The sequence below is a fragment of the Rhodnius prolixus genome, unplaced genomic scaffold, assembly GCF_049639745.1.
Source record: "Rhodnius prolixus isolate KJV_2025 unplaced genomic scaffold, Rpr scaffold_30, whole genome shotgun sequence".
NCBI classification, from domain to species: domain Eukaryota; kingdom Metazoa; phylum Arthropoda; class Insecta; order Hemiptera; family Reduviidae; genus Rhodnius; species Rhodnius prolixus.
Window position 1 is genome coordinate 245,803 of NW_027411638.1, and position 22,189 is coordinate 267,991.

A 22,189-nucleotide genomic window follows, 5' to 3' on the forward strand; every position below is an offset into this window, starting at 1 on the left:
TTTTAGCAGATTTTTTTTTTTTTTTTTTTTTGTAGATGAGAAATTAAGAAAAATAAAAAATATAAAAGGGAGAAATATTTTGGGAGGGAAAATTTAAAAAATAAAAATATGGTAGCCATACTATCGTGATGGCTGAGGTAAATGACATTACGACGAGGCCATAATGATGTCTGGAGAGTTGGCCAAAAATTGAGAAAGTGTCCGTCCATTCAGTCAGTTACTACGTCCTGAGGTTCGGCTGTTGTGATGATTGTAGCTGCAGCCTGACTCATCGGTGGCATGATTACCCGAGATCCTTCAGCCTTACGACCGCTCACTGACAAATCTTCAACCTGGATTGTATCATTTTATTCATTAACATTAATATTTATTTGGTAACATCCTCAACAATCAATGGTTAGGACTGAAATAAAATTCATTTAAGTTATATTGTAACATCGGGTAGTTCCTGTTTCTTAAGCAATGCAGCTTTGATGGATATAAAAAGCAGAAAATTCATAATTTTGTATATTTGAATACTATTAAACAAATTAGCAAGTTCACAATTGAACTTGTTGAAGGTGGTCGTGATACGAGAAACACTACACAAAGTTTAAGGAGTAATATAACACAGTTTTTGCTATGATCGGACGTACGATATGTGGATCAATTTGAATGTTTAAAAAACACTTTTTAAAGAGAAAATAAACAGCAAAATTTACCTGATTCGAATCGTCCTGATGATCTGGACTTACACTTCTTCGATGAGCATATTTTATAAGCGTTGGACTGACAGATCTTTCTCGAGGATGTCCGGGACTTAAAGAGTTTTGGGATGTAGTTTCTGTACTAGCAGCTGCTACCATGGCAGCCATTGCCTCACGTTCTGCGAGAATACAAACAGTATATTTAGAAATGTCTATTAGAAGGACAATCAATCTTGATGCATCTTCATCAATTTCAGAACTGAGCACAGTTGTAACCTGCATTTGAATTATTCAGAGCATTTAAATCGTTATGTCACTTGACTGAGCACAAATAGTCGAATGTATAAAAATCTGAAATACACAATTTTGAGGGATTTGTCCCGTAAAACTGGCCATTCTTCTACTAAGGAAATTAATGGTCTATGCTAATCTTCAAAACCAAAATGCCTAAGATAAAGGAAAGAAAAAGAAAGTCAGCGCAGTGGACGAGGCCGGTAGCATCGCGGCTGCCGTTTGGACGATATAGATATCGTGGCAAGCCGAATAAATGTGAAGTCACAATATATTGTACTTTTCATACCAACGGCCGTTACATTTGTTGTTTTCGTGACTGTAATATTAGTGTGAAATGGATCTAACTCTCCTCTTTGTGCAAATTGTTCCTTTTTGAGTAGAACTGTGATATGTTAAGGTAAGAGAAAATAGCCTTCACCAGGGAAGGTCATGTAGTTGTTACATATACTTTAAACAAAACATGGTATAAAATATTTATTTTCAAAAAAAAAAAATATTATACCGATATCTTCTCGTTTAATGTTATGCGCATCTAGAGTATGATGCAGAAAAGCGTGGTCTATGACGGCTTGAGGGCTGTACTTTGCCTCTTCCTCGCCAGGATTACCGTACATCATGCTGCCAGAGCCTGGAGGTCCACTCAGGCCATAGGGAAAGCCGCCTGTTGGAGTGCCATTCGAACCACGCCTGAACGGCCTCGATGTCGTTATTCCGAGTTTCTTTACCTGCCCAAGTATATAAATAATTAAATTATATTACTATTTACAAAATTAAAAAAAATGAAACATTACTAACTAGCATCCAAATAACATTTTCTCATTAAATTTTCTCCCGAATGTGCAAGATAAATTTCCTTCAAATCAGAACAGCGCGAATTCATCAAATGACTTTGTGAAGTTTTTTATGATTTTCTTGATTGGTGTTTTTCATTTAATTTTGAAAGACTTTTTTTATATAATAATTGGAAAGCTTTAAACAATAATTTCTATAAAATTATTATTGTCACAATTAATTAATTGGTTTTAGGTGAACGCAGCTGGAAAAGTCATTTTAAGAAATAATGGGGATTAGGAGTAAGTTTTAATTTCGTTATATGTGCTTTAATAAAGGAGATAGGCGTGAGCGCAGCTTCCCATATTCTTAGGCAAATTCTAAGCCCGACTTATTTATTGCTGCTAGGAGCAACTAACAATTTGTTCAGTTACAATTGTAATAATTGCAGGAGCAAAATGTTGTTCGAATATTCACGTACGACTCTTTTTTTTAATTGAAAATAATAATATTTGAGACTATGTGTGTGCACTGTTGTCTTCTGAATTCTCTAGTCACAGTGTACTTCACTTAGTTTCCGAGAGACACTATATTATCGAGTATTCCGGCTAGAGAGTTCAGTGCGAAATCACTTCAGATTAGTTCATTTCTTCCATAATGTTGTTAAAATTAAAACTGTATCTACTAACTTTTTTTATACCCAAAAGCATTTAAAGAATTTACTGAAGCTCTAACAAAAGTTATAATATATTCATTCTTGTACCTTGTCATACAGAGTCCTTGATGGAACACCAAATTTACGAGCAGCCTGCAGTGCGGACATTCCACTACGCACAGCCTCAATTGCGGACATAATATCGTTTCGTGTATACTGCTTATAGCGCTTCCATTCAGGTTTTGGTGTAGGTACATATGTAGCGATACCGGATGATATGCCTCCTGTAAAAATTACGAACTGATAAACCTGAAATACAACTGAAATTTCTATCTGTCTATTTTTTAGGCCCTCTCAACAATTCTGCTACTAACTTTTTTCTCTTAGCATTATTTTATATTGGGGCAAACATTTCGCTACTCATTGCATTAAACTTTTAAATTACATGTTGTAACTCAACAGTGACCAATGCACTAAGTTTTGGAATGATATATAATATTTTAGGTCCTTTTTTTACCAACTTGTCGCTCTTCAATAACACTTGACGGCTCTCAAAATGATTTATAGTACTTTCAAAATAGTAGATAGTAGGTAAGATATTCTATTATAGTTAAGAAGAAATATATTTGGTCTAAGGAATGTAGAAATTTATTATAATTGAATTAATACCTGTAACCAAACGGCTACAATGTCCAATTTGGCAGAAACATGAAATGAATAGAATATGATGGTTTTCTCGTTATTTCGGAGATGTTCTTGTGTTTTTACATTGTTTATCAATTACTTGTCATATTTGTGAAAAATTCTTGGATAGTATATCGCCTAATTACGAAATTTGGATAGCAAAGCCTCTACTAGACCTTTTACATATTAAAGCAGAACTTGCAAAAGTTGTTGGGTCCCCAACAGAAGAAGAATGAGGCCCCTGAGAATTGAAAATACTTTTCTTACGATAATGCATCCCATCCACCCTATTAAAATGCACCAGATCGTACAACCAAATCATGTAAGTAAAAGTTTCTGTCGCCCACTATAAATCTTTTACATTTTCTAAAACACTAAATTCGTAACTTTAAAAACTTCATATGATTTAGTAAGTAAATCAGAGCTTGTGTAACTATGTTGAAAATGGCAAAATGGTTGTTGTAACAAAACAGCTACATATACAAAAGTAAAGTAATGCATTTTTTTTCAGGCGGGCTTTACGTCCAACAACCAATTAGTTGTCGTGGACGGTGGCGACTAGCAAACATACTTTACAGTAAATTTCTTTTATTAACCATTAAATACAATCCAAGGCCTAAGACCGGGAATCGAACCCAGTACCACAATACATATAAGCTTTGCAGGTCTCGCCTCTAACCGCTCGGCTACCGTGGCACATAAAACGGTTACAAATAGAAAGTTATGCAGAAAAAAGAAATACTTAAAATGATAATTAGATTTTTGTTTACTGTTTTTGCGATGAAGTATCGGTCTGAAAGTTTTTAGACTTTTTTTTTTTAAACAAAACAAAAAATAAATGTAGTGAGGGTTAATTTACAATATATTTATTTATACTTATTATATGACGTTTTAAGAAAATTCTCCGGAGCCATTGAAGGCACCATTCTAGTTAGTTAAGCCCAAGTGTTGGCCCTGAATTTTATTTAACGTGGTAAAAAGAAATTTACGGCAAGTTTTATTTCAATAGTTCGAAATAAATAAACTTTAATGATAATTCAAAAGAATAGTAGTTAAAAATATTACCCTTCGTTTCACCATATATCGAGTGAGGTGTAGAATGGTAGCCAGAGAGCGATTGCTGCAAAAATTAAAACAAAGTGAAATTCTGCAAGTGTCTATCTCAAACAAGAAATAAAATGTGTTCTACGTTAAATAAATTAAGTCAATTTACTTAACTTTATTAGCTTAACCTTAAGCTAATTAGCTTCAACTAACGGAAATCAGAATTAAATTATACAGAATAAAATAGCGTCCTGAAGGAGATAATCAGAGGGAATATATTCCTTACGAAAGTTTTCAAGAATTGTTAGAATTAAGCCTCTCATATCTCTGATGCCTTAATTTTTTAACGGCGGATCATATTCCGGTTAAAACATATATTTTGTTGATGTAAATTTTTGATTTATTATTGATCAATAAAATCTTTTTAGAGTAAAAAAATTACTTGGGAAAAGTTTATTTAACGTAGCACTAAAGTGGTTATGAAGAAAACCATTTAAAAATATTTTTTCATTTGGGGGGAGCTGTTTCATAAATAGTCAATGCTGAAACAAACTAAGTTTAAGTTAGCAACTTCAGAAAGGTTGTTACATAAAGAAATCAGTAAAAATCGTCCACAGGAAAGAAATGACCATAACAGAAACGTGGCAATCTCGAACAAGTAACATATTTTTTCTTAGCAAAAATAAACAGGGCTCTTAAAATCAAAACTTAAAATTATCCATAAAAATATCTGTTTATTTTCCTTCCAAAATACGCCCTGACAGAATATTAACCATAAATGAAATTTTTAACAAACCCTATCTAAATTTTCTTCGTCAATATTTGAGAGATCAGTGTAAGGTGAAGCTGCATCGCCTGAAGATGGTTCCGCTTTTACATTCTGTAAATTTAAACAAACAGTTACAAATTCATTTCAACTTGAAAGGTTAATTCTGGAAAGGCAGAATGGAAATTTATGATCCCATTTTAGTTAATTTACTCTTAAAAAGCACTAGTTTTGAACTTTTGAAACAGGTTAACTATTGGGGAATAAAGGTCCAGGTATAGGTGAAGGAATTATTAAGAATGGACCATGTAGGAATGATAAAAGATTGAGATGACCGGTTCATCTGGAGGCCATGGAGCTAGGAAGAATTTTTAAGAGGCTGTTGGCCATCTTGATTTACCTTCTCTGCATCTTGAGCTGATCCGCCGTTTGTGAAGGGAGAACGATTGCCCTGTTCATAACCCGAATCTGGCCGGCAAACTAGAGGCATTGGTTGCGAAGAGTCTGCTTGGCCCTGGCCAAGAACTGTACGCAGTATTGGAGTATCACGAGACATTAACAAGCTAGACAGTTTCTTTCTTCTCAATGGTGATATTATATCAGCAGAATTTAGCGGATCGTATGGAAGCCGTGGAGCTAGTGATGAAGAAGGCGGAGGAATCGGCGATAATCCAGTGTTACCAACTCCAGGCCATGAGCTTCCACTCGACCGTCCTGAGCCTGTTTTACTTCCGTACATGTACATTCTTGAAAAACCTACATTAAATAGATTTAAATTAGTCACTGTTTATGAATTAACTTTGAGAATTCAGATTAGTGAAGAATATACCGGGTTGTTGGACGGTTGAGTGGGGCGGTGATTCGTCATTGCTGGAGGATGGCGGCTGAGTATGGTGTGCAGAAGTCGAAGTGGTTATCGTATTGTTGGTCTGACCCTCGTCGTCCTGACACTTGACTCCGCTCCTCGCGCTCGGACTGGAGCTGCCTCCATTCTCCTCTACCAGTCCTTTTACTTTCAGTGCTTCTGCTACTTTAAGCAATCCTGCTAGCTGATCCTGTGCGACGTTCACCTCACCTCGATACATGTATTCTAAAATAGCTTTCATTTCTCCATATCTGAAATTTTGTATTATGTTGACTCATTATGCGAATTTCTAAGGACTATATTTTTCGTGAACACAATCTTTAGGAGTAAGTACCTGACATCCTTGAGCACGACTACAGGGTGGCGGCAGGGCAGCTCCGTGAAGAGGCACTGGAAGTATGAGGAGCAGGCCGCCAACACCATCTTATGGCACTTAACAGATGTACCGCCCTCACAGGCTAACGTCACATCTGTGAACGCCTCGTTCTGAAGCAGTTGGTCGAATACCGTCAGCAGGTTTGATCTGTGATTGTTCCACCTGAGACAAAAGTGTGTTTATTTTAACTGTGCTCTTAGGACAATGAGGATCACTAATAATGACTAAGAGAAGCAATTTAAAATCGCACGCTTAAAATTAATTTGTTACGAACTTTTAGTTCGGTAGTTTTTAAACATACTCCAATAGGATATGTTCTTGCTTAAAAAATAAATAGGGCTGATGTTCTAAACTACACAACTACAAATGGAAGACTCTATACAAATTGCAATTATATACTCCACCGATAAGGATTTCACTTTTTAATCCCATATAAAATCTCCGGCCACCCGATCGCTGGGATTTCGCTAGACAACCTGGACGATTACAGTTTTGGATAAATTTGTGTACTGGGATTGTAAACATTATCTCATGAAGTTGGTTGATGGTCGTAGAGGGTCTGAAGATTTGTTTCTCAGTTGTCAAGAGATTCTTCTTGTTAATACTACAGGCAGGCGAAGAGTAACATCTGCCTGATGACCAATTTATAGAGGAACAGTTGGTTCTGTACAGTCGCCAGTCTAATGAGAGTAAACGGAAATATAGTCGTGTTCAAACTAATGAGTGCTTACAATTGAAAGAGGCCAGTGTTTTCCTCATCAGGGACATTTTCTTTTTTGGGACTCCTTCCAACATTAGGTCCAGACGGGTACCGCACATAACCAACCCATTGGCCGACCATGGGAGAGGCACATCAAAACATATAAGGAAAAAAATATTTCTTTCTGAAAATTGGTAAACATTTTAATGTCCTCTCAACAATTTCAAGGAATCGGAAATGGCGTTCAGTATAGCTGTTAGTGCATAAAACAGTTTACATTGTCTAGTCCTAACAGACGGGCAACATCCTTAAAAAAATGTTTAGATTAAGTGTTGTTCTGTAATTGCTGGAATTGAAGCGTGATAAAGCTTCCGTTTCCGCTGCAGAAAATCAATGGCGTCTCTATGTTCATTCACTGGTTTCCGTGTGTGACAGTTTTCAGTTTAAATAAATTCAGACTACACTCAGTTGCTACGTTGCCCCTTACTATGATTTAGATAGGTAGGTTCGACCTTCTAAGGTCATTACCACCTTCTTGTTTCAATTCTTACAATTATAATTTCTAAGTTTTGCATTTGAACTGAGATATACAGAACGTGTATGTTTAGATATTCTTTTCCACACTAGATAACTGTAATACAACCATAAATTACACTTGCAGGTAATTCTGATTGGCAACACTACCAATCAAAAAGCAGTGCCTCTATAAAATTTGGAATCCCAACTTTAGGATTTCATCTACCGCCCCTACACTAATAACAATTAGTTCAAACAAATAAAATAATTAGTCAAAATTATCCATGCAATTAACACGCCATGTTTGAGCGGTTTTCGAGGAAAAACTAATTCTGTTGAGTCGCATTTTTCGAGGAAAAACTAATTCTGTTGAGTCGCATTTTTGGTTAGCAAAAATTCTTCAAATTAGGAGTTCTTTTATCAACTTTAATAATATAAAGGTTTTTTGTTGTCTTTTTTCTAGTTGGAAGACACAGAAGCGTAGCTCCCGGAGGAAACACATATTGATGAATCAAATTTATAGTTTTTTTAAATGAATTTTTTTTTGCAATCAATAGAAAGAAGACCTTAAAGATCTCATATCTATAAAATCTGACAAAACAAAGTTGTGACCACGAGCAATAAACTGTGCGCTTTTGAGTTAAAAATCTTCAACATTTTACCAAAGACAAAAACAGGACTTAAGATAATGTGATTCCAATAGTTGAGCCTCTGAAGTTTTTCTTGAGGCCACTGAAGCCTGGATACCTCCTAACTAAGTATGGGACAATAGTAGCCTTCAACACGGTCAAACTGAAGGCCACTTTACGCTATATGACCCCATTTTTAGATTTTAGATCTTTAGATTTAAAGAGTGAAACCTCTACTGACTTGTCGGTGCCAATGATTATCGTGTTGTTTAATTCCCCAAGGACGTCCAGAATGAAAGTGCTGAATGCTTTTATCAGACCAGGATCTCTATACTCGAAGCACAGATGAATGGTTTCAGTCAAAATGTCGCGCAATTTCACGAAAAGGGACATCTACTTTTGCAAACACCCCTACAAAATCGGTTAGCTGTAGCGTGGCAATTTTTAGCATTGAAGAAGTTTCAATCCTCTACTTTCTCCTAAAATTTTATTCAGACTGCTTTTTAATAAAACCTCCAGAAAAAACTTTTACTATTTAGGTTAATTTAAATAATCTGTTTAACAAGTTTCCAGCATGCATCTAAACTGTTTCTGTTTTGGCATGTAGTTTATCCCTCCATCCGAAATAAATCCTACTTAGCCCCTGTATACAATAATTAAACGACAATTTTGACGAGAGTTGTATTCAGGGAATATTTCGGAAAGACTTGTTATAAAGGGGGTGGTCTGCAAGGTAATGGAAGGTAAGTGGGTGGTTGCTATAACGACGTCGGTTACTCATACCTAACTTCCAAACAAGCTTATAGATTTTCAGATGGTACTCAAGCCGGCCCGTTTCCAAGCTGAGTTTCTCCTGCATTGGTAGATTATGAGCGGATACTCATGCATTATTTACTTTCTCTTAGTTACAATGAGACATTGAAAACGGGTCAAATTTTTTCTAGATTAAGTTTTAACATCAAAATAACTCACTTTAAATTCCCATGAGTGAGAATGGATATTTTTAGTGAAAACGTAAATAAAAAATTTGTAAGATCGCGCAATAATTTCTCTTAATATTAATAATAACAAAAATAATAGTTTTATTAAATGGCCCAATATTATAAGAAGAAATTAAGGTTCCTAGTTCCTTCTAAATAGGAGGCTTCCTAGTTAGTCTACCAGGCTACTCCATTGCCTTTAAGTGTGCTATTAATTGAGCTTGATGAATAGTATTGCCTATTTTTCCAGGCAGGCTTTGCGGCGTCTTATTTGGTATCGATTGGCTTTGCTTCTATCCTTATATATTTGTGACAAGAAATTTTCGTCGTTCGTTACTAAATTTACCTGAATTTAGACTTGAATATTACAAAAAATGGAATGTATATTTAAACACGCACCCTTATTATTATTATTATTATTATTATTATTATTATTATTAAGTTATACAGAGTAACACAGTTTATCATACAGAGTTCTGTTGTGGGTTTGATGATGAGAAGGTAAAGAAAAATCCAATTTTTGTGAATAAGGCGCCTTTTTAAAACCACAAACATTATCAGATTAAATATTATTTTATAAAAAGCTCTAAAACGAAGCCAAGAAAATTTTGAGTTGATTGATTGGTCCTCAATACGCCCTGATCTATCTGATCCAAAATAAATCAGTTTACATCTAAATTCTACGCTAGTCAATAGCGTCAAAGTGGTTTTAGTGCAGTCTGTTTGCAATTTCACACTGATAATTTGGTCACAATACAATGCGTAACAAGAAAACTAAAGCGTGGACATTTTTAACAATTTGCCATTTGCTTTCAATTGGTGAAAATCCTACTGTTAATTGCAAAAACAAAAAGTTTTAGTTTCATTATAAACTGGTTAAGTTTTAGCACTCCATTTTTTACTGTAATTTAATAAAGTCGTCCAATTTCAGAAAAATGCAAGAACAGTTTACCTGAGGCAGTATTGCTGTTGGGTAGACATGGCTCTGCTATCGGCTCCTCTGAAGTCTTAAGATGGTCACACCCTCAGTCTGGCCGCGACACCCCTGTCTCACCTGTGCACACAAATATTCTAAACTCAGTAATCAGGAAATAAGTTCTGTAATCAAATTTAGGCAAAACAATCAAACAAGCTCAAACGACTCTTCCTTAAATCATAAGATTTTTAGCTTTTTTAACTAAGTAAGCTTATATTCACTAAATTTTACTCCTACTTCGTTTTAAAACTGTAAATATAAAATGTTGGAAGAATGCATGGTGTCGAAGCTTTCATCTTATCAAAATGAAATTAATTTTGACTGAATAATAAATCATAGCGTCTACAGCGCTGTGAGAAGTAAGAAAACCTCTTTCGGAAACTTAGTTTTAAAACTACTCATTTCGCCTATCAATTGTATAGGAGATATAAGTAGTGGGTTTTGCAATTGTATTTATTTATGATTCGGTAAATACTGTCTGGCAGTGACAGACACTGTTTAAAGATGTAACTTTACTTTTTCTGAATAGATCAATTTTTTTGACACCAACTTTATGTACCAGATTGTTCACAGTACTGAAGTAGCATATTAAAGGTTGAAGTTTACCTGAATTTTTATTTAAAGGCAATGTCTGAAAATTAAACAGAAGAGTCTTTAGAATCATGCTTAGGATTGCCGTTTTGTGTAACATAGTTTTCGTGAAAATCAACTGTTATCAACAATGAAAAGCAACATCTTGGACAATTATTAAAGAAAAAAAATCAGCCTCAGAGGACCTTAAAACTGTGAATTCCTTAAAAAAAAATTAAACTTCTAAACTTTGACAAGATCGTAAGAGACAGTAAGAGAAAGTGGAACGAAAAATATAATAAGCATAACTTTCACTTCCAAGCAAATATAGAAATATCTGGAAGATTGAAATTGTAACACGTTAAGATGATAATTCAATAAGCCGAAATAATTCAATAATTCAGTGAAAACATGCTGAATTATAAGTTAAGCAAAAGCAAATTTAGAAAAAAAAACTTGTAAACAATCATGCATGCAAATTAGTAGAGGCATAACCATTTTCCTAACAAGCAGCCTGTTTCCTGCACGGCTCGGTAGATGTCGTGCGACGCAAACTACTGGCACTATTTTAAATTTTCTTAAATATAGACTTGAAACATTTTTTTCTTTTATTTTTTATTTATTTTACTGCTTGTCATCATTACGATCATGCCAAATTTGCGAACTCGTGCAATTATAAAGTACAAAACTTATCAATCTAAATGAAACTTCTGAGCCAAAACGTTGAGCAGTTATAATGATTAGCTCTCTCTGGTCATTGATGAAAAAAAAAACAACCACCTCAAAAATTTATTTGCATTAAATATCTGGGGCAGAACATAATAACATGCTAAAGCAGAATTCTTTCACATGTTTTGAAGTTATATTGAAACTTTCTAAATATCCGTTTTAATAAAATACACTAAATCTTAGCACTATTTAGAAAAATGCCTTGTTTATATTATTTCTGCTAGATGGCACGCAGATGCCTCTTCTAAAAAAAAAAATGTTTTTAAATTGTATTCACCTAGCGGATAACATCTTATTTATTTAGACACCTAAGACGTCATAATATGCAATTAAATATTTCAAAACGAAAACTCGCAGGAATGCTCAAACATTCCGTTTTGATACCATCTCCAGAAACTAAAAATTTAAGGGTTTGGACAAATTTTCATGAAGTGTGACTTTAGAGAAAAGATTATTCATTTCTTGTTATTTTCTCAGAAATGTCTTTATCGTTTTTCCTTAAACTTAAAATATTTTTTTAGAAAAATTGACTTTTTTGTTGGGTACCTCTATGTTTTACAAATAATACCGTCCACCTAGGAGATAATATTTTATATTTAAACAATAACAGTCTTCGTATTTACTTTTGTTCTATTTTTATTTTCAAACGTTCGACTATTTTTAAAATTACTATTGAATGAGTAATAACTGTGTCTGTAAAATGAATTATTATTATTTTAGTCTTCTTTTCAGTTATTAGTTTGTTTCTTCATAGTTCTGTTTTTTTACATATTTATCCTCAACCAAAGTGGTTTCAATAAGTCATAAAAGTTCAAAATTAAGTGCTGTTCAGACTTTTTACACGGAATTTTTAAGCCTTAGTATATTGAGTAAATAATTGAGTCGCATAATTTGTAACTTTGGAACATTTTGAAGTACATTTTTAAGAGTGAAGTAACAACTTCATTTATTTATTGCTAAAGAGTCGAGTTTTTGTTTTGCTTGTAAAAATCATTTTGGGTTTCATTTTGGAATAAGAATATTTTTTCTTTCACTTACTGCTAATAAAAGAGAGCACTGCAGAAGACGAAGGCGAGCATAGTGGTAGTCAAAGACTCAACCCACACAAGTGTGACTCAGATAAAATATAGCTTTTGATCTTAGTCGTGATTTCGTTTATTCGTAAAAAAAAACAAAAACAATGAAAAATGATCTGACAGATATAATCAGTTTGCTGAAAAATATTTATAAAATTATAATGTAAAATAATAGTAAATTACCTTGTGTTTAAAAAAGAGATTTCACTAGCTTTACTCTTTGCATAATCAGGGTAAAGCAATTGTAGAATAAAACAACCAATCTATTTCATGTAAAATTGAAATAATTTCAAAAGCCATCCAATCGAGTTCAGAACCATAAAAGAGCCTACATAAATTTTAGTTTACAAACAATTCGCTCGATAATTGCAACCATTATCGGCAATTATAAAAATGATCTTAATGTAACCCTATATTAGGAGTAAAATTTTATGCTGAGTAGAAAACAACTCTTAATTTATAACGCATCTTAATGGTGTGTGTCTAATGTCTTTACTTTCTTCATTGGTCAAGATACTTTATATATTTTCACGTTTGTTTGAAACTTATTAGTGGTTCTAGCTTAACTTTAATTTAGGGATATTTTAGTTAATATTTTGTAGAATTTTTGGCTAGTCGGTGGTACTGGTGTTAGGAAGACTTATTTTAGTTAAAGCGTAAGTTCTACGTTCAGTACAATTCTGCTTTAAGAAATTTGGTCAGAATTTTAATGAAGGCTCGGAATTGTAATAAAGGCAGCGAGAAAAAGTTTTGTGTATGTCTCACATCAAAAAAAAAAAAACTTTTAAGGAAAGTGTGAATAGATAACAACTTTCTACTGAAAAGAAAGTATTCAGAAAGAATACTTCGAAATAGTTTAATTTTTTTTATTTTATTTTAATAAAATATTAGAGAATAAAGAGCGGTTACGTAAGTTGTTTGTGTCAACAAGTGGTCCTAGCTAGGATCTACTCTAACAGTTGTGCCTCTCTCAGACTTGGAAATAATCGGATCAAGAGTCTTTTCACTGTCTCTTACTACTGGTAATAGGAAGTGTTAAGATCGTGAAACTGTTCGAATTTGGGCTTTCATCCGATAAGCACATTCTAATGACGCCTTTTACAGCCAATTTACAACTGGACAATCGCAAAAATACATATTGAGTACTTCGATCATGTGTTACAGATGGAGGGACACATGATAAGGTTCAATTTTGGCCAAAACTGATTATACAGAAACATTACTTCACTGAATCAGTTTTTCTTCTTTTCTTTTCTTTTTTGAGTTTTTTAAAAACTGATTGTTACATTCCATGGGTTTATGGCTTGCGCCTGAGAAACAGAGAGAGAGACAATATCTTAATAATGAAGTCCACGTAAGCTCGAAGTTCATATTTCATAGTGATTAATCGACGCTTTCAACACTAAGGTTTGAAACCAGTTTTTCTTGAAAATAACTTCAAATATATTTTCTTAAACTTCGTACATTGCGGTAACAAATAATAGCCTATCATTAAGCGCAATTGTTTCTTACTATAGTTCTCAAATTGTTCTGAATGCTAGCTGATTTTTCACCATAAAACCACCTTTGCAGATGCATTACTCTGTTAAAAGATAATTTTTTTCTCTTTTGCAATCTAGGCCTCTTCATATGAATTTCTTCATCAAGTTGGTCCAGTACACGTACAGTATTCACCCAGTAATGGTTTCCTTGCTTTGCAGGGTAATCAATATAAAGAATCCTTTCTGTATCCAAGAAAATATTTATTGGAAACCATTCCACTGATGAAATTGACTTCATCTTCTTTTTGTGCAGAACCGAAAAGTTCTACCCATGTCTTAAGTTGCTATTACATTTCTGACGTGTAGCAGTGAACCTACTTCTCGTCCACAGGACAAATCGGAGCACAAAATCTGTTGGATTCTTTTTAAAACGGTATAAACATTGCTAGGAAATTCGTTTTCACATTAGGTTTTAGTCTGCCTTTAACTAATGTGGCACCCAATTTTCACAAAGCATCCTCATATTTAATTATTGAAGTACAGTACTATTTCTTTCTGACATCCTGAGGTATCAGTCTACTCATACATCTTTGGTTGCCAATTGGCCAATAGTATTGTGTACCTTTCTCCATGTTTCTACCTTTTGGGATATCCTTCACTTGGATCATCTTCAAGAGGTACGAGTATACGAGGCAATTCAGCCACCAAGTAAAATAAGAAGGAAGCGCTTTGCAAAAGCACCCTAATTTTGAACCAACCAGCCGACAACTAACCGTCCAATACGAAGAATTATGATACGATATTACACTTTATTCATTTTTTTTTTATAAAAAAAACACTTTTGGTTTTGAAAAGCTGTATGAAGGAAACTATTTGTAGATAAAGGTAACAACTGGTGGACATTATTGCGATACTTATGCCAAAATAAGAGAAAAAAATGTCATCGATAGCATCGCAGGACCAAGAACGTTGGATTCCACCTAGTACAAGGATTTAGTGGAGGGACACTTAGATTTTATAGAATTTATGTCAATTATAAGTGCAAAAACAGAAAGTTATGAGAATTTCTTAAATCCTGAAGTATTATTCGGTGAACTAAGGAATTCCACGGTAATAGTTTTGAATGAACGCTGTGAATTGTAGTATTATTTCTCAACGCCAGCTGACCAACTTGCTGCCAGAATGTAAACACAGTTACATAAAGTAAGACAGAGATATCTGGCCCCTACTTTCTAGTACTTCACCTTGCTTCACACACGTGTATATGTATCACTGGACTGGAAATTCCCCCAATTGTAATCAAAAATTATTAACGTAATATCAACATTTAATTTGCATTTTAACCACGTACTTGAATTTATTTTTTTAAATAATTTTATAGATTTTTACTTGGATTTGTACAATTTAGATAGTATTTTCTATAATACTGGGCTGCACCAGTTGTAAAGAGAATTTAGAAAGACTTCTGATAGGGTCAAGGCTGTTCTATACAAGGTTTTAACGAAATCTAAATATAGTCAAATAAAAAAAAAGAAACTTTGTCTATCATTTTTGGAGTGAAAGGGTTCATCCAACATCTCTTTTGTCGTACTTCATACTTTTTCAAAAAAAAACAAAAACCATTCTTTGATCAGCTCTTCGAATGCAGCACTCTCATCATTACAATCCTTCAGGTATTATATTAAATACAAGAAGACAGCATAACGCTGAAATACCGCCTGCTTATCCAGATTACCCTTTGAAAACCGTCATTCAGAATCAGAATTTCAGGAGCAGATTCAGCAAACGGAAAAATACCAGCAATCTGGAATATCTATATATATAAAAATGAATGTGTGTCTGTTTGTTTGTTTGTACTCGATAGATTCAAAAACCATATATCCAATCGCCGTAAAAATTTGGGAAATTATTAGGTATATCCCCGGGAAGGTTTTTGCAAAGTTTTTTTAAAATCAGAGTTAGGGTTCTAGGTGCTCCCGAATAAATATCCCAAAAATATCAAAATAACATTTAATTAGTAATATTTGTTGAAAGTGTAACCATGAAAACCATGAAAAACAGTTTTTTGCAATTATTAATACGAGAATAAATTATACCGAAGATGGTGGAAAATCCATTAAACTAAAAGTACTCAACAATACTATTGATGTTGATAATCGTTGGGAAGTACCATATTCTCCATTACTACTAAAAACGTATAACGCTCACATAAATGTTGGGTACTGCAATTCAGTGAAAGCTATAAAGTATATTTGCAAATATGTGAACAAAGGAAGCGATATGGCAGTGTTTGGAGAGGAAAATACAACTGCATCTAACGATGAAGTCACCCAATATCAACTGGGACGCTACATAAGTAGCAATGAGGCTGTATGGCGTATTACCTGAATATCATTTTCCATTCATGAACGATATTCAACGGTTGTTCATTTAGCAGTACATCTTGAAAATGGACAGCGTGTGTATTTTACATCTGAAAATGTACGTGCAAGAGCAATGTCACCACCGCCAACAACATTAACTGAATTTTTCGCATTATGTAGAAATGCTACCTTTGCAAGGACACTACTGTACTCTGAAGTAGGGATAATTTTATTGTTAATTTTCATTTCGATGTATTGTATACATTTGGTCATTAATAAATTATGTTTGAGGTATCAAAACTGCCTTTTTGTTCAAACACAGCAACGTGTGAACGGGTACAGCTAGTTATTGATAATATTCATTGGAAATAAAATTTATTTAGAACTCTAATCAATAATTACAAAAATTAAATGAACATTATAATTATTAGTAATGGAGTTTAGTAAACTTTCGGCCAAGAATTATGAATGTCTTTGTTTTGCAGCGCCACTTAAATCTTTCCACACTTTATTAAAGCAGATATCACAATCTAATCTTAGATCTAATTCATACAGCCTTCTAGAACTCTATTAGATGCCATTTTCATTTTTCCTGTTTCTAGGAAGAAGGAAGTGATCAACGAGCTTAAGCTAGAAATTCCCCTCTACCAAAGAGGCTTTTCACTTTATTACGATTTCAAACTAATTGGACTCATTGTAGTCATGCCGACCTAAAACTTTTATTTGAACTATACCATTTAAGAATTAAGAATCCTCCTTATACATTATTTTAATAAGTTAAATGTGTTGCAGATGAAAACTTCTGAACCATAAGAACTATTTACTAAATATTTTTTGTACTCTACTTGGTCATTTTTTGAGACGAACTAAAATGAAAAATTGACAACATGAAACCATTAGAACATGAAAAAAAACACTTCGCAATATTTGTAATTGTACATTATGTATAATTACGTCTACAATAATGTACCAATGTATTCTTTGAGAACAAAAAGTATTAAGACATCACTAGAACCTCAAAATGAAGAATCATTTCTGGTAAAGCAAACAAATTAAAAATATTAAACAGTTATGTATTAAAGAAGTGAATATTTTAATCGTTAAGTTATTGCCTAATTTCCTTGCTCAAAACCAGGCCATAGAATGTAATTCGTTATCATAGAAACAATCTATACGCACTGCATCTAAGTAAAAACCAAAGGGGTCTTCTAGCAGACAAGAGAACTAACTACAAGTGAGAGAACCATTCCTCCTCCAAACCGAATATTCACTTACGTATTACTATATATTATATAATACACTTATATTACAAAGAGACACTTTTAAAGATTTTTTTTTTTTTATTGTTTAAAGAATCTCTTAAACTCACTTTTTAAGATTTACATTGCACAGTGAAAGTTAAGAAATGCATCAATCTAAAAACTATTTCAGCAGATTGTACCAGCGCATTAATTAGAATGTTTACGTCTCGTCCGTAAGTGACGCACTAGAACATAAATATTGACTAAATAAAATCGCTAACTAGGAACTATGATAAACTATCAAATATTTACTCTCATTATTTCCTGGAATGTTTACACTATGATTAACTAAGTGAGAATTTAATCTAATTCAGTTTAATGTAAGATTTCATGTACTTGAGTTGTTGTCTTTAAAATTAGTTTGAAATTTCTTAAAAGGAGAAATGAAAAAATAAGTATTCTGTCTAAAATAACTAGCTGTGAACCGAACAACTAGTGTATCCTGCAATTATCAAAGTTCCAGATAACCCTTTTAAAGTGTCCAAAGGAAAGATAAAAACCTAAAATTCAGTCTTTTTCTTTAGGACTTGTCAAAAAAAAAAAAACTCACACTTTAAAATAAACGTAGATTGACCAGAAAATATGCAATATATGTCGCAAACCACCAAATAATACGCCAGTAATGAATTATATATAAAGGCTCGCTCAAATTTAGAAATCCAGTTGGACTATAACTGGTAATGCTCCGATCGAAAGAACGAATACTATAGCAGCGGGAATTGATATTAATACCGCGTCCAGGACAATGTTAGCAGTAACTGTGCTTAACAGCACAATGCAGGCTAATTATTTTGCACTATTGTTAATCTAAAATCTACTGGATAAAGAAGAAATGATGGAATAAATACTTGAGAAACCATTCCGAATTCGCACAATGTGTAGGATAAGGTGTTTTCTCTTTTCGTTCGATATTAAATTCGTTAAGTTTATCATTAAATTCATTCATCTTGAAAATATTTATGCAATTAATATTAGTGACAATGTATACACAATTAAATCCAGTTCTTTTAAATGCAGAAAAGCTAATGCTACGTAAGCAAAAAACATTTGCAAAGTATGTGATTTAATGCTTGAGTCTGGATACGCCATTGCATTGAACGAAACCTATTGACGCGGGAAAATAGGGTACATGATTGCACGCAGGACAATCATGTTTCTAATTAAGAAATGATTGTTCAGAAGAGAATAGCACAACGACGGATACTTGAAGACTGTTAACATCATGTGCAAAGTTAAAAAAGTACATGAGCAATGTGATCACTACTTAACTTGCTGCATGATTTCTTCACTACAATTATGGATGAAAAAGATAAATTTGGACATTTGTTATCAGTGCCTTGGATGAAAAATTTGATCTGATTAAAAATGGATATCCTTTCAGGTCCTTAAAAATATTAAATGAACAAACAAACGTTTTGTAAACATAAATAAATGGTTTGCGGTTCAGATAGTTATGCAAACTGTATAGATTCTTCTTTATAGATTCTTGGTTTATTGCAGTTGTCTTTTAGAACGTAAAACTATGTATTTTTTTTAATTCATGAAGAGAACCAGACTACCGCAGACTATAAGAGTTTGTTAGGAAAAACAATAGTAAAGTAAACGATTGTTAATAGTATGCCTCTGGTGGTTATTCGGGATAGCCTTTGTGAAAGATAGAAATTATCGCAATAATTCTCTTATAATGGGAAGAGATAAATTGTTTTAAGATTAACAATTAAAAACATTGAATCCATGACCTACCTTAATAAAAAAAAAATTCTCGAGACACGAACAAACTAATATGTGCACAGTGAAACCACAGAACCAATACTGACTCGTATCTCAAGATCGCTAAACAAACTGGAGCTATTTTCACAAAATGTTCCTCTTTATTTAGACAACTATCTAATATTTGTGTCCGAAGTTTCGCCGCCGTTTACATTTAGTTTATCACTTTATAGATTAAAAACAAAAATTAGTATAGAGAAAAAAATAAAACGGTGTAATACAATAAAGATTGAAAGGTACTTTAAAACCCACGTCTTATGAAATCGTACTGACTAACGAAGAATTCTTCAAGTTCTTAAGAATCCCCAAAAAATAATTAAAAAAAAAACTTTTATGGGAGAATCTCTAAATAAGAGCAATAGGCGTTTGGATTGGGAGCAATAAGCTCACCATTTTAAGGCCCCCAAAGCAAAAAAAATAAACAAAATCTTGAGTAAATATCATACAATTTTCTCTCACAACGGTTTACAGAATAAAATTTTCTACAAAAATTATATTTGATTTAAATAATATATAAGATTACTAATGAAATGATATCTTTTCACACGCATTTCTACCTCGTTCTCTTCATTATTGGCCATATCCCTTGGCTAGGGCTAGCGTCCATGTAAAATTTCCTTTGAAGATGCTACATTACTCTTTGCCTCGACAGATAAGCCTTATCCTACCTGCCGATTACCTTTAAGTAATTCAGTACCTTTTTTAAGAGGAGCCCAAACCATCGTAATTGGCTCTACTATTTGAGAAAGAGGCTCTCTTTTCAGTTCGAATCTTCCTGATTCTTATTTTAATTATAAATCACCCGTTTGGGTATCCCCTCCACTTATATTTCACTTCAGAAGCCTGCAGCCTACTTTTCTCGCAGCAGTGAAGTGCATTGAATCTATTTCTTACTGCACTAAAATGACCTGACTGAGTGTGAAGATGACTTGTCAGTTTTCGTACCAGACACAAGATGGCAGAGGAAGGTTTTTGCTGAGTGTTCCTTTAAGGTTTCTACATGCAAATTTTGGAGTGCAGGTTGAAAAAGTGAGTAGAGCATCAGCTTCAAGAGGAAAAGTGCAGTTTTCGACCAGAAAGAAGTTGGGAAAGCAATTGAATTACATTGAGAATTGAGCTATATTGGAAGAGGCAGATCCAGTTGCAAATTTTTGGTGTAGTATTTCCCGTCTTCTGTATACATTTTACTCTACCACCTTGTGTCTGGTACGATAACTGACAAGACACCTTCACGCTCCGTCAGGTCATTTCAGTACAGTAAGAAATAGATTCAATGTACTTCATTGCTGCGAGAAAAGTAGGCTGCAGGCTTCTGAAGTGATATATAAGTGGAGGGGATACCCAAACGGGCGATTTATAATTAAAATAAGAATCAGGAAGATTCGAACTTGAAAGAGAGCCACTTTCTCAAATAGTAGAGCCAATTACGATGATTTGGGCTCGTCTTAAAAAAGGCACTGAATATAAAGGTAATCGGCAGGTAGTATAAGGCTTATCTGTCGAGACAAAGAATAATGTAGCTTCTTGGAAAGAAATTTTACATGGACGCTAGCCCTAGCCAAGGCTTATGCCAAATAATGAAGAGAACGAGGTAGAAATGAGTATGAAGGGCACCCTGGCCATTGGAGGCCTCGGTTAAATCCGTGTGGGGGCTGCGCCGAATAGGAGGTAGTAGTGAAGGAGAAAGACAAGCGACCGCTAAGAGTGGAATGCCCTAATAAAGGAGGCCAAGGTCCTGCATGGTCCGTAGAGTCACAGAGATGAGAATGGTAGATTTGTACATTTTACTGAAGTGTTGTATTTAAGAATGCCATTTTCCTGACTAAATCCGTTGAAAATTTTATGAACAAATGTTTCAAATAAAAATGTAGTCCCTTTTTTAAGTAAATAGTGAATAATGTAAAGGTAAAAACAACATAATTTTAGGAGATTATTTGAAAAGATCGCGATATATCTAACCGTTTGTTCTAAATGACCAGAAGATAATTTTATTTCCATTTATTATGTTAAAAATATTATCATTAACTGTTTTGAATTTGTAAATTACTAATATAAATAAATAGCTATTTACAATGAGCGAGCGTGCCTGTATTTGGGTCAGAATAGATAGCGAGCAAGAAGCTCACTTGTGAGTTTGGTAAACTGCAAAATTTAGTACACAGCACACGTGGCATACGATTCTATCACCACTTTAGCAGTCCTTACGACACTGGTAGGCCAGTCGTATCTGCTCAACTGTATCATTTTCAATTTCATTTTTATTAGCAACGCGCTTGCTCATGCTGAAATTTTTGGTAATTATTCAACGGAAAACATACTTCCATTTTTAACTTTAACGGAACGTAATTGGAATAAATCTGTAAACATGATCTGTCCAGTTATATTGATAACTTTATTGCTTTCAAAATAGTTTTCAAAAAAAAATGTAAAAACTGTGAGCTCTAACAAAATTGTACAGAAAGAAGAAAGAAGAAAACTAAAATGAACTAACTATTTCTCCCTTCTAAGTTATGAAAGTGCTTATTTATGGTAAAGTGGGACACTATACTAACCAGCCTGCAAGTTTTCTGGCGCTTGTTCGAGGATCAGCCCCTTCTACAGCTTCCCTTAAAACAATTGGGTCAAGGAACCGTGGACGCCCTGTCCTTGCCTTACTTCCATGGCTTATACCTCCTTCTCCGAAATCTCTAACCAATCCAATTGATTAAGCATGGCTGCTCAGCTTTATAAATTTCTCATGCTGTTGCTTCTTAAAACTAATTGTTAAAACCTTTTTTAAATAAGGCTTCATATCTAAAGAATTTTAACATTTAATTCATTTACCATTTATTTAATGAATTAAAACTGTTAAAACTCGAACTGATATTGTTTTGTACTGAAAGTGAATGCCATGTAACTGATTCGAGTACCATTTATTTAAACACTTCATTCTACTAAATGGAAGAACAAAACGCAGA

At 33.6% G+C, this 22,189-nt stretch overlaps 1 protein-coding gene across 1 annotated transcript in view; it reads right to left on the minus strand.

Annotated features, from left to right (window-relative positions):
• The window catches only part of LOC141462287 (uncharacterized), a 41,747-nt gene continuing 19,558 nt past the window's right edge, over positions 1-22,189 (minus strand). Inside the window, exons 2-11 of the mRNA XM_074143993.1 lie at positions 9,919-10,020; positions 6,100-6,303; positions 5,730-6,016; positions 5,301-5,656; positions 4,931-5,014; positions 4,156-4,210; positions 2,515-2,690; positions 1,483-1,705; positions 702-865; positions 1-332 (exon numbers count right to left, since the gene is read on the minus strand). Of these exons, the coding sequence (XP_074000094.1) occupies positions 210-332; positions 702-865; positions 1,483-1,705; positions 2,515-2,690; positions 4,156-4,210; positions 4,931-5,014; positions 5,301-5,656; positions 5,730-6,016; positions 6,100-6,303; positions 9,919-9,947 (1,701 nt within the window). The 5' untranslated portion in view covers positions 9,948-10,020 and the 3' untranslated portion in view covers positions 1-209. The remainder of the gene's footprint in view (positions 333-701; positions 866-1,482; positions 1,706-2,514; positions 2,691-4,155; positions 4,211-4,930; positions 5,015-5,300; positions 5,657-5,729; positions 6,017-6,099; positions 6,304-9,918; positions 10,021-22,189) is intronic.